The 14,678-nt window shown below is 44.1% G+C and overlaps 1 protein-coding gene and 1 pseudogene across 1 annotated transcript; both read left to right on the forward strand.

The window, feature by feature from the left end:
• LOC137335924 (zinc finger protein 271-like) overlaps positions 1-14,678 on the forward strand; it is a 144,673-nt pseudogene that overhangs the window by 33,750 nt on the left and 96,245 nt on the right.
• Positions 10,570-14,284, forward strand: LOC137335547 (probable G-protein coupled receptor 139). Its single transcript, XM_068000864.1, has 2 exons — positions 10,570-10,639; positions 13,380-14,284. The coding sequence occupies exons 1-2, from the start codon at positions 10,570-10,572 to the stop codon at positions 14,282-14,284; spliced, it is 975 nt and encodes a 324-aa protein (XP_067856965.1).

Below are 14,678 nucleotides of genomic sequence, written 5' to 3' on the forward strand. Positions count from 1 at the left end.
GCATATTCCTCACTCTACCATTACCAACAAGCCGGGGGATCAACCCTGGTTCAATGAGGAGTGTAGAAGAGCATGCCAGGAGCAGCACCAGGCGTACCTAAAAATGAGGTGCCAACCTGGTGAAGCTACATCTCAGGACTACATGCATGCTAAACAGCGGAAGCAACATGCTATAGACAGAGCTAAGCGATTCCACAACCAACAGGATCAGATCAAAGCTCTGCAGTCCTGCCACATCCAGTCGTGAATGGTGGTGGACAATTGAACAACTAACGGGAGGAGGAGGCTGTGGAAACATCCCCATCCTCAATGATGGCGGAGTCCAGCACGTGAGTGCAAAAGACAAGGCTGAAGCATTTGCAAACATCTTCAGCCAGAAGTGCGGAGTGGATGATCCATCTCGGCCTCCTCCCGATATCCCCACCATCATGGAAGCCAGTCTTCAGCCAATTCGATTCACTCCACGTGATATCAAGAAACGGCTGAGTGCACTGGATACAGCAAAGGCTCTGGGCCCCGACAACATCCCGGCTGTCGTGCTGAAGACTTGTGATCCAGAACGAGCTGCGCCTCTAGCCAAGCTGTTCCAGTACAGCGACAACACTGGCATCTACCCGACAATGTGGAAAATTGCCCAGGTGTGTCCTGTCCACAAAAAGCAGGACAAATCCAATCCGGCCAATTACCGCCCCATCAGTCTACTCTCAATCATCAGCAAAGTGATGGAAGGTGTCGTCGACAGTGCTATCAAGCGGCACTTACTCACCAATAACCTGCTCACCGATGCTCAGTTTGGGTTCCTCCCAAACCCGCGACCTCTATCACCTAGAAGGACAAGAGCAGCAGGTACACGGGAACAACACCACCTGCACGTTCCCCTCCACGTCACACACCATCCCGACTTGGAAATATATCGCCGTTCCTTCATTGTCGCTGGGTGAAAATCCTGGAACTCCCTTCCTAACAGCACTGTGGGAGAACCGTCACCACACGGACTGCAGCGGTTCAAGAAGGCGGCTCACCACCACCTTCTCAAGGGCAATTAGGGATGGCCAATAAATGCTGGCCTCACCAGCGACGCCCACATCCCGTGAACGAATAAAAAAATATATAGAAAAAAACAGTGGTCCCAGTACCAAACCCTGGAGAACACCACTGTATACCTTCCTCCAGTCCGAAAAACAATCCTCACTATTACTCTCTGTTTCCTGTCATTTAGCCAATTTCGTATCCATGCTGCCACTGCCCCTTTAATTCCATGGGCTTCAATATTGATGACTAGCCTATTATATAGCACTTTGTCAAACGTCTTTTGAAAGTTCATATACACATCAACCGCATTGCTCTCATCAACGTTCTCTGTTACTTCATCAAAAAACTCAGTCAAATTAGTTAATGATTTCCCTTTAACAAACTATGCTGGCTTTCCTTTATTAATCCACACTTGTATAAGTGATTATTAATTTTGTCCCTGATTATCGTTTTTAAAGCTTCCCACCACCGAGGTTAAACTGACAGCCTTTAGTTGCCAAGCTTTATCCGTACACCCTTTCAAGAACAAGGGTGTAACATTTGCAATTCTCCCGTCCTCTGGCACCAGCCCCATATCTAAGGAGGATTGGAATATTATGGCCAGCACCTCTGCAATTTCCACCCTTACTTCCTTCACCAACCTAGGATGCATCCTATCTGGACAGGATGGCATATCTTCTAGTACCTCCTCTTAATCAATTTTTCCCATCCATAATCTCAACCACCTCCTCTTTTACTGTGACTTTGGCAACATCTATTTCCTTGGTAAAGACAGATGCAAAGTACTCAATTAGTACCTCAGCCATGCCCTCTGCGTCCATTCATATATCTCCTTTTTGGTCCCTAAGGCGGTGTGGGAGACAGGGGTTTTGATTCATGAAGCATTCGGAACCAGTACCGGGAAAGAGAGAGCTGCTCCTTTGGGACGAGCGCCAGTTAAATCGGACTGGGACCAGTGACCTGGCGAATTGCATTACTCGGGCTGTAGGTCAGGCGTTAAACTAATAAGGAGGAGGAGAGGTCATGTGAGGTTAAATTTAGAAGCCTAATGAGAAAATTCAAGTCAACAGGGTAGTGTAATGATTTGGGTAAAGATAAGCAGCGTGTGGCAGGAAGGTACAGAGAGTTAAACTGTCATACTGCATCAGAAAAACAGGTCAAATCAGGTGAAAATGGCAAAAGTTAAAATTAAAGACTCTTTATCAGAATGCACAGAGCATTCGTAATAAGATAGAAATAAGTGGGTTTGATCTAATAGCCATTACAGAGACATGGTTGCAAGGTGACCAAGATTGGGAACTAAATATTCCAAGTGTACTTGACGTTCTTAAATGTATTGTAAACAATTTTACAACACCAAGTTATAGTCCAACAAATTTATTTTAAATTAAATTCCACAAGCTTTCGGAGGCTTCATCATTCTTAAAAGAAAGTCGGAGTGGAAAAGGAGGGGCTGTAACCTTGATAATAAAGGATGACAAAAAGACAGTGGTGAGAAAGGATCTTGGCTCAGAAGATCAGGAAGTAGAATCAGTGTGATTGTAAATAAGGATTAAGAAGGTACAGAAAACATTGGTGGGAGTAGTTTATAGGCCTCGTAAAAGTAGCTATACAGTTGGACAGAGTATTAATCAAGAAATATTAGGAGCTTGTAACAAATGTGATGCAATAATCGTCGGGGAATTTAATCTGCATTTAGAATGGGCACATCAAATTGGCAAAGGTTGTCCGGATAGTTTCCTAGAAAAATACATCATGGAACCAAACAGGGAACAAGCTGTTTTAGAACTTGTACTGTGTAATGAGACAGGGTTAATTAATAATCTCACAATAAAGGGTCCTCTGGGAAAGAGTGATCATAATACGATAGAATATCAGATTGAGTTTGTGAATGACGTAATTAAGTCAGAAAGTAAAGTCTTAAACTTAAATAAAGACAATTGCATAGTTATGAGGGGCGAGTTGGCAAAAGTAGATTGGGAAATGAGATTAAAGTGTATGACAGTAGATAAGCAATGGCAAACATTTAAAGAAATAATTCAACATTCTCAATGAATATATATTCCGTTGAGAAATGAAAACGCCACGGGAAAAGTGATTCACCCATCTTTAACTAAAGATTTTAAGGATAGTGTTCGATTAAACGAAGAGGCCTATAATGTTGTCAAGAACAGTAGTAAGCCTGGGGTTTAGAAGAGTTTTAGAAACCCGCAAAGGATGACCAAAAAACGGATAAAGAGGGAGAAATTAGAATATGAAAGGAAGAAATATGGAAAAGGATTGTAAGAGCTTCTACAAGTAAATAAAAAGGAAGAGAGTAGCAAAAGTAAACGTTGATCCCTTAGAGTCTGAGACAGGAGAAATTATAATAGGAAAAAAGGAAATAACAGAGACGTTAAATACATATTTTGCATCTGTCTTCACAGTAGAAAACACAAAAATCATACCAGAAATAATTGGGAACTAAGCGGCTAATGAGAATTAGCGACATAAAGTAATTAATATCAGTTGAGAAAAAGTATTGGAGAAACTAATCGGACTGAAAGCCAATAAATCCCTTGGACCTGATGGCCTACATCTTAGGGTTCTGAAAGAGGAGGCTGCAGAGATAGTGGATGCATTGGTTGTGATCTTCCAAAATTCCTTAGATTCTAGAACGATCCCAGCGGATTGGAAAACACCAAATGTAAACTCACTATTCAGGAAAGGAGGGAGGGAAAAATACACGGAATTTCAGGTAAGCTAGCCTGACATCAGCAGTCGGAAAAATGCTGGAATCCATTATTAAGGAAGTGGTAACATGGCACTTGGAAAATAATAATATGATTAGGCGGAGTCAACATGGATTTATGAAAGGCAAATCGTGTTTGTCAAATTTATTAGAGTTTCTTGAGGATGTAACTAGCAAGGTAGATAAATGGAAGCCAGTGGGTGTACTTTATTTGGATTTTCAAAAGGCGGTCCATGAGGTGACACACAAGAGGCTTTACACAAGATAAAACCTCATGGGTTGGGGTAATATATTCGCATGGATTGACGATTGGTTAACGGACAGTAAACAGAGAGTAGGGATAAACGTGTCACATTCAGTTGTCAGGCTCACTAGTGATAGACAACTCATCTAAAACCTTAAACATTCACACCCTCCACCATAGGTGCACCGTGGCTGCAGTGTGCATCATCTCGAAGAGCACATGACAGATGCCCTAACTATAATCTTTCAAAGTTCTCTAGATTCAGGAACTGCCCCTTTGGATTGGAACATTGCACATGTCACTCCGCGATTTAAGAAAGGAGAGAGGAGGGAAACCAGAGAATTATAGACCAATTAGCTTAACATCTGTTGTGGAGAAAATGCTGGAATCTATAATTAAAGGTAAGATGGACTGAACACCTCGAGAATTTTCAGTTAATCAGAGAGAGCCAGCATGGATTTGTGAAAGGTAGGTCATGCGTGACAATCCTGATTGAATTTTTTGAAGAGTTGACTAAAGTAGTGGGCAGGGGAATGTCAAAGGATGTTATTTAAATGGACTTCTAGAAGACATTTGATAAGGTCCCACATACGAGAATGTAAGCTAAGATAGAAGCCCAAGGAATCGAGGGAAAAGTACGGACTTGGTTACGAAGTTGGTTGAGCGAATGGCGACAGAGAGTCGGGATAATTGGTAGGTACTCACATTGGCAGGATGTGACTAGTGGATTCCCGCAGGGATCTGTCTTGGGGCCTAGATTATTCATAATATTTATTAACGACATAGATGAAGGCATAGAAAGTCTCATATCTAAGTTTGCCGATGACACAAAGATTGGTGGCATTGTAAGCAGTGTAGGTGAAAACATAAAATTACAATGGGATATTGATAGATCAGGTGAATGGGCAAATCTGTGGAAAATGGAATTCAATGTAGACAAATGTGAGGTCATCCACTTTGGATCAAAAAATGATAGAACAGGGTACTTTCTGAACGGTAAAAGGTTAAAAACAGTGGCTGTCCAAAGAGACCTGGGCGCACAGCTACATAGATCATTGAAGTGTCATGAACATGTGCAGAAAATAGTCAATAAGGCTAATGGAATGCTGGCCTTTATATGGAGAGGACAAGAGTACAAGGGGACAGAAGTTATGCTGCAGCTATACAAAACCCTGGTCAGACCGCACCTGGAGTACTGTGAGCAGTTCTGGGCACCGCACCTTCTGAAGGACATATTGGCCTTGAAGGACAAAGCTTCTTCGACAGCACCTCCCAAACCCGCGAACTCTATCACATAGAAGGACAAGGGCAGCAGGTGCATGAAAACACCACCATCTGCACTTTACCCTCCAAGTCACGCACCATCCTGACTTGGAAATATATCGCCGTTCCTTCATCGTCGCTGGCTCAAAATCCTGGAAATCCCTACCTAAAATCACCGTAGGAGAACCTGCAGCAAGGTTGGGCCTCAGCTATTTAGAATATTTATGAATGACTGAGATGAGGTGACCGAGTGTTTTTTTTTATTCGTTCACGGGATGTGGGCATCGCTGGCGAGGCCAGCATTTATTGCCCATCCCTAATTGCCATTGAAAAGGTGTTGCTGAGACACCATCTTGAACCGCTGCAGTCCGTGTGGTTACGGTTCTCCCACAGTGCGGTTAGGTAGGGAGTTCCAAGATTTTGACCCAGCGACGATGAAGGAACGGCGATATATTTCCAAGTCGGGATGGTGTGTGACTTGGAGGGGAAGATGTAGGTGGTGTTATTCCCATGTACCTGCTGCTCTTGTCCTTCTAGGTGGTAGAGGTTGCGGGTTTGGGAGGTGCTGTCAAAGAAGCCTTGGCGAGTTGCTGCAGTGCATCCTGTGGATGGTACACACTGCAGCCACAGTGCGCCGGTGGTGAAGGGAGTGAATGTTTAGGGTGGTGGATGGGGTGCCAATCAAGCGGGCTGCTTTGTCCTGGATGGTGTCGAGGTTCTTGAGTGTTGTTGGAGCTGCACTCATGCAGGCAAGTGGAGAGTATTCCATCACACTCCTGATTTGTGCCTTGCAGATGGTGGAAAGGCTTTGGGGAGTCAGGAATTGAGTCACTCACCGCAGAATACCCAGCCTCTGACTTGCTCTTGTAGCCACATTATTTATGTGGCTGGTCCAGTTAAGTTTCTGGTCAATGGTCACCCCCAGGATGTTGATGGTAGTGGATTCGGCGATGGTAATGCCGATGAATGTCGAGAGTGGGTGGTTAGACTCTCTCTTGTTGGAGATGGCTGTCGAAGAAGGCTTGGCGAGTTGCTGCAGTGCATCGTTTGGATCGTCTGGCACTTGTCTGCCGCGGATGTTATTTGCCGATTATCAGCCCAAGCCTGGAAGTTGTCCAGGTCTTGCTGCATGCGGGCTCGGATACTTCATGATCTGAGGGGTTGCGAATGGAACTGAATACTGTGTAATCAACAACGAACATCCTCACTTCTGACCTTATGTTGGAGGGAAGTTCATTGATGAAGCAGCTGAAGAATGTTGGACTTCGGACATTGCCCTAAGGAACTCCTACAGCAATGTCCTGGGACTGAGATGATTGGCATCCAACAATCACAACTATCTTCCTTTGTGCTCGGTATGACTCCAGCCTCTGGAAAGTTTTCCCCGTGATTTCCATTGACTTCAATTGTACTTGGGCTCCTAAATGCCACACCCTGTCAAATGCTGCATGTTATCAAGGGCAGTCACTCTCACCTCACCTCTGGAGTTCAGCTCTTTTTTCCATGTTTGGACCAAGGCTGTAATGAGGTCTGGAGCCCAGTGATACTGGTGAAACCCAAACTGAGCATCGGTGAGCAGGTTATTGGTGATTGAGTGCCGCTTGATAGCACTGTCGACGACATCTTCCATTACTTTGCTGATGATTGAGAGTGGACAGATGGGGCGGTAATTGTCCGGATTAGATTTGTCCTGCTTTTTGTGGACAAGACATACCTGGGCAATTTTCCACATTGTCGGGTAAATTCGAGTGTTCTAGCTGCATTGGAACAGCTTGGTTCGAGGCGCGGCTAATTTTGGAGCACAAGTCTTCAGCACTACAGCCGCGATGTTGTCGGGGCCCATAGACTTTGTTTTAACCAGTGCACTGTGCCGTTTCTTGATATCACGTGGAGTGAATCGAATTGGCTGAATACTGGGTTCTGTGATAGTGGGGATATCGGGAGGAGGCAGAGATGGAAAATCCGCTCAACACTTCTGGTTGAAGATGGTTGCAAACGCTTCAGTCTTGTCTTTTGCACTCACGGCTGGACTCTGCCATCATTGAGGATGGGGATGTTAATGGAGCCTTCTCCTCCCGTTGGTTGTTTAATTGTCCACCAACATTTATGGCTGGATGTGGCAGGACTGCAGAGCTTTGATCTGATCCATTAGTTGCGGGTTCGCTTAGCTGTGTCCGTGGCGTGCTGCTTCCGCTGTTTAGTATGTTGCCCTGTGTTGTAGCTTCATCAGGTTGGCACCTCATTTTTGGGTACGCCTGGTGCTGTTTCTGGCACGCTCTTCTACACTCCTCACTGAACCAGGGTTGATCCCCTGGCTTGTTGGTAATGGTGGAATGAGGAATATGCCCGGCCATGAGATTACAGATTGTGCTGGAATACAATTCTGCTGCTGCTGGTGGCCCACAGCGCCTGTTGAATGCCCAGTTTTGAGCTGCTAGATATGTTCTGAATCTATCCCATTTAGCATCGTGGTGGTGCACACAGCAAATTGGATGGTGTCCTCAATGTGAAGACGAGATTCGTCTCCACATGAACTGTGCGGTGATCACGCTTGCCAATACTGTCGTAGACAAATGTATCTGAGACTGGTGGATTGGTGGGGATGAGATCAAATAGGTTTTTCCCTCGTGTTGGTTCTCTCACCACCTGCCGCATGCCCAGCTCGGTCAATGGTGGTGCTACAGAGCCACTCTTGGTGATGGACATTGAAGTCGCCCACCCAGAGTACACTCTATGCCCTTCCTACCCCTAGTGCTTCCTCCAAATGGTGCTCAACGTGGAGGAGTACTGATTCATCAGCTGAGGGAGGACGGTAGATGGTAATTAGCAGGAGGTTTCCTTGCCCGCATTTGACCTGACGCCATGAAACTTCATGGAGTCCAGAGTCTATGTTGAGGACTCCCAGGGTCACATCCTCCTCACTGTATATCACCATGCCGCTACCCGTGGTGGGTCTGTCCTGCCGGTGGGACAGGATATACCCAGGTATGACGATGGAGGAGTCTGCGTCATTTGCTGAAAGGTGCGATTCTGTGAATATGGATGTGTCAGGCTGTTAACAGACGAGTCTGTGGTACCAGTCTCCCAATTTTGGCACAAGTCACCAGATATTAGTGGGGAGAACTTTGCAAGGTCGACTGGGCTTGGTTTACCTTTGTTTTGTCCAGTTTCTAGTGGTCCGATGCCGGGTGGTCCGTCCAGTTTTATGCCTTTTTGATGGGGATTGTACAACTGAGGAGCTTGCTAGGCCTTTTCAGATGGTAGTTAAGAATCAGCCACATTGCTGTCTGTCTGGAATCACATATAGGCCAGCTGGGTAAGAGCGGCAGGCTTCCTTCCCGAATGGACGACACTGATGATTGCTGACAATAAAAAGCTAGGTGGGAAAGTAAGCTGTGAGGAGGACACAGAGGCTGCAGAGAGATATAGAGAGGCTGAGTGAGTGGGCAGGAAGCAGGCAGGTGGAGTACATCGGAGGGAAATCTGAGGTTATTCACTTTGTTCGGCAGTATAGGCAAACAGAATATTTTTTAAATGTTGAGAAACTATTAAATGTTGGTGTTCAGAGTGATTTCGGTGTCCCGCCTCAAGAAACAGAAAAATTTAACATGCAGATACATCAAACATTCACGAAGGCAAATGGTACCTTTGCCTTTATTGCAAGGGGATTTGAGCACAAGAGTAAGGGTGTGTTACTACAGTTGTAAAGGGCGTTGGTGAGACCTCACCTGAAGTACTGAGTACACTTCTGGTCTCCTTATCTAAGGAAGAATATACTTGCCTTGGAAGCGGTGCAACGAATGTTCACTGGATTGATTCCTGGGATGAAAGGGTTGTCCTATGAGGAAGTGTTGAGTAGAACGAACCTATACTCTCTGGAGTTTAGAAGAATGAGAGATGATCGAATTGAAACATATAAGATTTTGAATGGGCTTGACAGGGTGTGTTTATTTTCCTTGGCTGGAGTGTCTAGAACTAGGGGGCATAGACTCAGGATAAGGGGTCAGCCATTTAAGACTGAGATGAGGAAGAATTTCTTCACTCAGAGGGTTGTGAATCTTTGGAATTCTCTACCCCAGAGGGCTGCTTAGTCGTTGAGTATATTCAAGGCTGAGATTGATAGATTTTTGGGCTCTAGGGGAATCAAGGAATATGGGGATCGAGCTGGAAAGATGAGTTGAGATTAAAGATCAGCCATGACCTCACTGAATGGCGGAGCAGGCTTGAGGGGCCGTACGGCCTACTACAGCTCCTATTTCTTATATTCTATGTTAATCGGCCCCACCCCTCCTCTTACTTCCCATTTACTATTTATATGCGAATGGAAGTATTCTGGATTCCCGTGTATGTTAGCCGCCAGTCTATTCTCAAACTCTCTCTTTGCCCCTCTTATTTCCTTTTTCACTTCTCTGCATTTTCTATATTCAGCCTGGTTCTCATTTGTATTATCAACATGACATTTGTCATTTGCCCCCATTTCTGCTTCCTCTTACTCTCTATCTCATTTGTCATCCAGAGAACTCTGGCTTTGGTTGCCCTACCTTTCCCATTGGTGGGAATGTACGTAGATTGTACCAGAACCATCTCATCTTTAAAGGCCGCCCATTGTTCGATTACAGTTTTGCCTGCCAATCTTTGATTCCAATTTAACCGGACCAAATCCGTTCTCAACCCACCGAATTTGGCCCCCCTCCAATTAAGTATTTTTATTCTAGATTTCTCCTTGCCTATTCCCATAACTAATCTAAACCTTATGATGCTATGATAACTGTTCCTTAAATGTTCCCCCACTGAAAATTGCTCCACCTCATTTCCAGAACTAGATCCACCAATGCCGCCTTCCTCATTGGGCCGGAAACATAATGATCAAGAAAGTTCTCCTGTCCCTGATTCAGTGTGCACCGCAGACAAATCGATATAATTTATAAATGAATCGCCAGGATTTGAACATGGTCAGTACAATTACATGAAAACTGCAAATGAATTCGCTCATATTTGTTGGAGCAATCTTGTATGGGTACAGATTTCAGGCTTATTCCCGAGACTGGTCTGATTAAGATAATATGCTGGATTTTGAGATGTTTGTGTTATATCCACCACATCATTTACATTGGAGCCAAAGCTGCTGATGTGATGTGTTTGTTCAAGTGAGTGTAACTAATAGCAATGATCAGAGGTGTAACCGTGTCAGTGGAGACTTATACTCTGAATAAATCAGGGCTTGTTGGAATCGATCAGCTCAGAGTGCCTGCCGGAGCTATGGTTTTCAGATCAACAGAAGCCACTGCTTCTCACAAAAATGGGATATCCAGTAATCTTTCAGATAGAAGATATTTATTATCCTGTTCTTGCAGCCATTGGCGTTCCGGGTAAGCCGTTATCTCATCTGTTATTGCCGTCTATCGGTGTTAACTCTACTGCTGTACTTGCTAAATTATTTTTTCTCCCATGATATTTTACACAGTTCCCCTTTTCTGTTCTATCGGTTGCATGATGGAATGTGTTAAGTCTCTGCTCTTTTCGTTATGTAGGAGCTGTGTTATATCCATAATGAACTTTTTGTATCCAACCCTGGCATTGTTATTGTATTATTTTCCTTACTGAATGCAGTGTTGAATAATGGTATGTCCTTTGCTTCTAAATATTCGGTCTTGATGGAGTTACATCATATCCCTAATGAGTTATGTTTACCCAACTCTGGCATTGTTACTGGATTATTTTCTGTACTGAAAGTATTGGAATCAGTTGTCTGTTCCAAGCGCAGGTACCAGACCATCAGGAGCTGTTAACAATTTCATGTTGTGGAACTAACCTGTCCTGGAATAATTTTTCATCAATGTGTTTTCAGTGATTGATAATGAGACAACTCCCGGTCTCAGTGTTACGTGGAGGCAGCAAAATGTCATCCCTCTCCAATAACATGCTTCAGTTTAACTGGGAGTTCAAATTATTTGTTGGTTATCACGATCATGGCACATTATTTCATTATGTGTGTATCTGACGCCGCTTCAGATGTCTGGCAACTGAACTAAGTTTGTTGCTGACTTTTTCATATCTCCTCTGCTTCACTGTCGATGAATTCACTGACTGTCTCCGGACTTCATTGTATAATGAAATGTTTTGCTGTTATGTTGTATCAGTTTGCACTGTATTTGTTGGAAACAGGATCCTTTCAACTTTCCTGGAGATTATACCTATAATGTTGGCATTTTGTCAAATGAACAGTCCCGCCATCTATCGCTTTACTTTATAATTACGGGAGAAGGACTCTGAATAATTATGAGATCTGTCTGGAAGAGGCATTTGATTCTGTTTATTCCATGATTTGTAGATGAAGTGAGCAGTGTAAGTGAACAAGTGGAGACTGGGATGATCTGTAGAAACATTAAGTTATTCTACAGAGGCTTCACTATTTAACAAACCGACACTGAGAATGGGATCGGTGGAACACGGGGCTGGTGAACAGAATGCAGGCACAGGATGATAGGATTTAATCGGATATGAAAATGGCCTTGAGAAAGTGAGTAGATTGAGTCATAAAGAGGGCGAATGAGAGGGAAAGCGAGAGGCTGTGGTGTGAATAATTCATCAGAATGAACTGCTGAATCTTTCAGGACAGTTAAACCTAGAAAATGTGACTTGAAGGTTTTATTATGATGTGGTCAGATTGAGTGAGTTTTTATTGTGGGACTCGCGCCTCATGATTATCACCCTGTCAGGTCGTCAGTCTGTTTTTGCGAATGTTCGTTGTTTTCCAACTGATCGCTGAACAAAATTAAAATTTACTTCGAGAATAGAATCAGTAATTCCTGGATCATAATGAATTATTAGGATATTTTATCTTGGAAACTCGGCTTAATTCAACAAACGAGTTTGAGTAATTAATACTTTTCAATTTAATTTTAATTGAATGTACGAAGTTAATTTATTCATCAACAACAGCTTGAATTTATATAGCGCTTTTTACCTGGTGAAAGGTCCCTCGGCGCTTCACAGGGCTCATAGAAAAAAAATCAAGCTGAACCACATAAGGAGGTATTAGCTCAGATGGCGAAAAGCTTGTTCAAAGAGATAGGTTTTAAGGAGCGTCTTAAAGGAGTTGAGAGAGTTAGAGAGGCGGAGAGGTGCAGTGGTTTAGGGAGGTAGCTCCAGAGCTTATGACCGAGGCAGCTGAAGACACGGCCGTTAAGGGTGGAGCGATTAACATCTGGGATGTGCAAGAGGCAAGAATTGGAGGAGCACAGAGAACTCGGAGGGTTATAGGGCTGGAGAAGGTTACAGAGATAGGGAGGGGGCGAGGGCCATCGAGGGATTTGAAAACAAGGATGCGAATTTTAAAATGGAGGCGTTCCCGGACCGGGAGCCAATGTAGGTCAGCGAGCACAGTGGGTGATGGGAGAACATATTTTCAAATTAACATATTTTAATACCCAACACAGGTTCCCTAGCACCAATAACCACAGAAACGACTGTTCAATATATTACTTGGGTTGTTTTATTGAGAGTGATGGATTAGTTAACACCGAACATTGTGCCGTATTCTCTCCCTGTGAATGCCAGCCTCTCCTCCCATTGTCTGCTCACCTGTTGCTTCAGTTTGTCCGCTTTCAGAAATCGTCTGCTCTTGACTCCCCTACAGCTCCTATATGTCCTTTTCCTTGTCTTCCTCCCAATCTCACTCACTGGCTCGGTCTCCAGCTGCCTTTCCCGTTTAATGCCAGCCCCTGTTGTCTCTCTTAACCAGCTCCATCTCCCCCTGTCCCTTCACCTTCCCGACTCTTCGCCCACTTTCCGGTCGGTCTGGAACCCAAATCCACTGGATTCCCATTCGGTAAAACCCCTTCTCTTTTCCACCAGCACTGCGCCCTCACTCAGCCCTTCCAGTGGATGCGGTGCTCACTTTATTCACTTTCTGTATCGATTTTCCAATTCATTGTTGACCATGTGTTTAAAAACACCTCTCTGCCTGTAAGCGCTGCCCAGGTCAATGAATCACTTTCCACCGTTTGATGCAAAAGATAGCAAATTTCAGCCCAGATCCTGTCAAACTGCTGCTTTGTCTCCAAGTCTGATCAGTAATTTCTCGGCTTCCTTCTCTCTCTGTTCCAGTTAACTTGGTGGCGATTGTGATCCTGTCACGAGGAAAGTGCGGTCTCTCCAAATGTATCAGTCGCTACCTGGTGGGAATGGCAGCGACCGATCTCCTGGTCGTTATCATTGAACCGATATTGGGGTGGATTGTTTCGATTTACTTTCCATATTCATTCCTGGACATTACTCCCGTGTGTCGGCTCATTCACTTCTTGGGTTTTGCAACCGCTGTGGTTTCTGTCTGGCTCACAGTCGCTTTCACCTTTGATCGATTTGTGGCCATTTGTTGGGAGAAGCTGAAAACTAAATATTGCACCGAGAAAACGGCGACTGTGGTACTGGGAACAGTGAGTGTGCTTGGCTGTTTAGAGTGTGTCCCCTGGTACTTTGTATATGATCCTCACCATATAACTGATAATGTTCCCTGGCGTTGTAAGATTAAACCGAGCTTCCGTACTTCCCCCGGGTGGACCGCATTTGACATGTTTCACCTCATTTTAACCCCTATTGTGCCATTCTGTCTGATTTTACTGCTCAATATTCTGACAGTCAGGCGTATTTTAGCGGTGAATCGAGTCCGGTTGGGACTCCAAGGCCGCAGCAATGGAGAGAATCAAAAGGACCCAGAGATGGAGAACCGAAAAAAATCCATCATTTTACTCTTCAGTATATCGGGCAGTTTTATATTGTTATGGGTGACACGGGTTGTATTTAATATTTATGCGCGAATTACAAACATTCGGACTTATTCCTCCTACACTGACCCTAATTATATCACAGGACATACAGCAAAGATGCTGCAGCTTCTCAGTTCCTGCACAAACTTGTGTATTTATGTCCTGACTCAGACTAAATTTAGAGAGGAGCTGAAGAACGCGGTGAAATACCCATTTAATTTAATTGTTAAATTAATGAAATCATGAAAAGAGCTTAATGGTTTCAAGAACTAGAACTAAATCCCATTTCATACTCCATCCCCTACACTTCCCAGGGGACAGAAAGTACATTTTATATTAGTGAGACAGAGCCATGAAATTATCTTAAATCTGATACTGATATTACATTTTATTGATAATCTGTGCTGTTGAGGCGGGACTTGCTCTGCAGACAATACATGAATTTTTGCTCAAAATGCTGCATTAAAGAGCTCAGCTAGACTTCAACTAAATGAATTTGCAAAATGAGGAAACCTGCGAATCAAAGTAACTGCTGTGGGCCTGATCAAAATGGATGCACTCCGTCTAAATGAAGAGAGACAGACAGACAGGCAGAGAGAGGGAGAAACAGGGAGAGAGAGACACACACAGAGGGAGAGAG

The sequence above is a fragment of the Heptranchias perlo genome, chromosome 20, assembly GCF_035084215.1.
Source record: "Heptranchias perlo isolate sHepPer1 chromosome 20, sHepPer1.hap1, whole genome shotgun sequence".
Lineage (NCBI taxonomy): Eukaryota > Metazoa > Chordata > Chondrichthyes > Hexanchiformes > Hexanchidae > Heptranchias > Heptranchias perlo.

Excerpts from the sequence above, each read along its gene's own strand:
- LOC137335547 (XM_068000864.1), top strand. The coding sequence starts at position 10,570 with ATGGGATATCCAGTAATCTTTCAGATAGAAGATATTTATTATCCTGTT. Across the intron at positions 10,640-13,379 it reads TGCAGCCATTGGCGTTCCGG|TTAACTTGGTGGCGATTGTG; the intron begins GTAAGCCGTTAT and ends TCTCTGTTCCAG.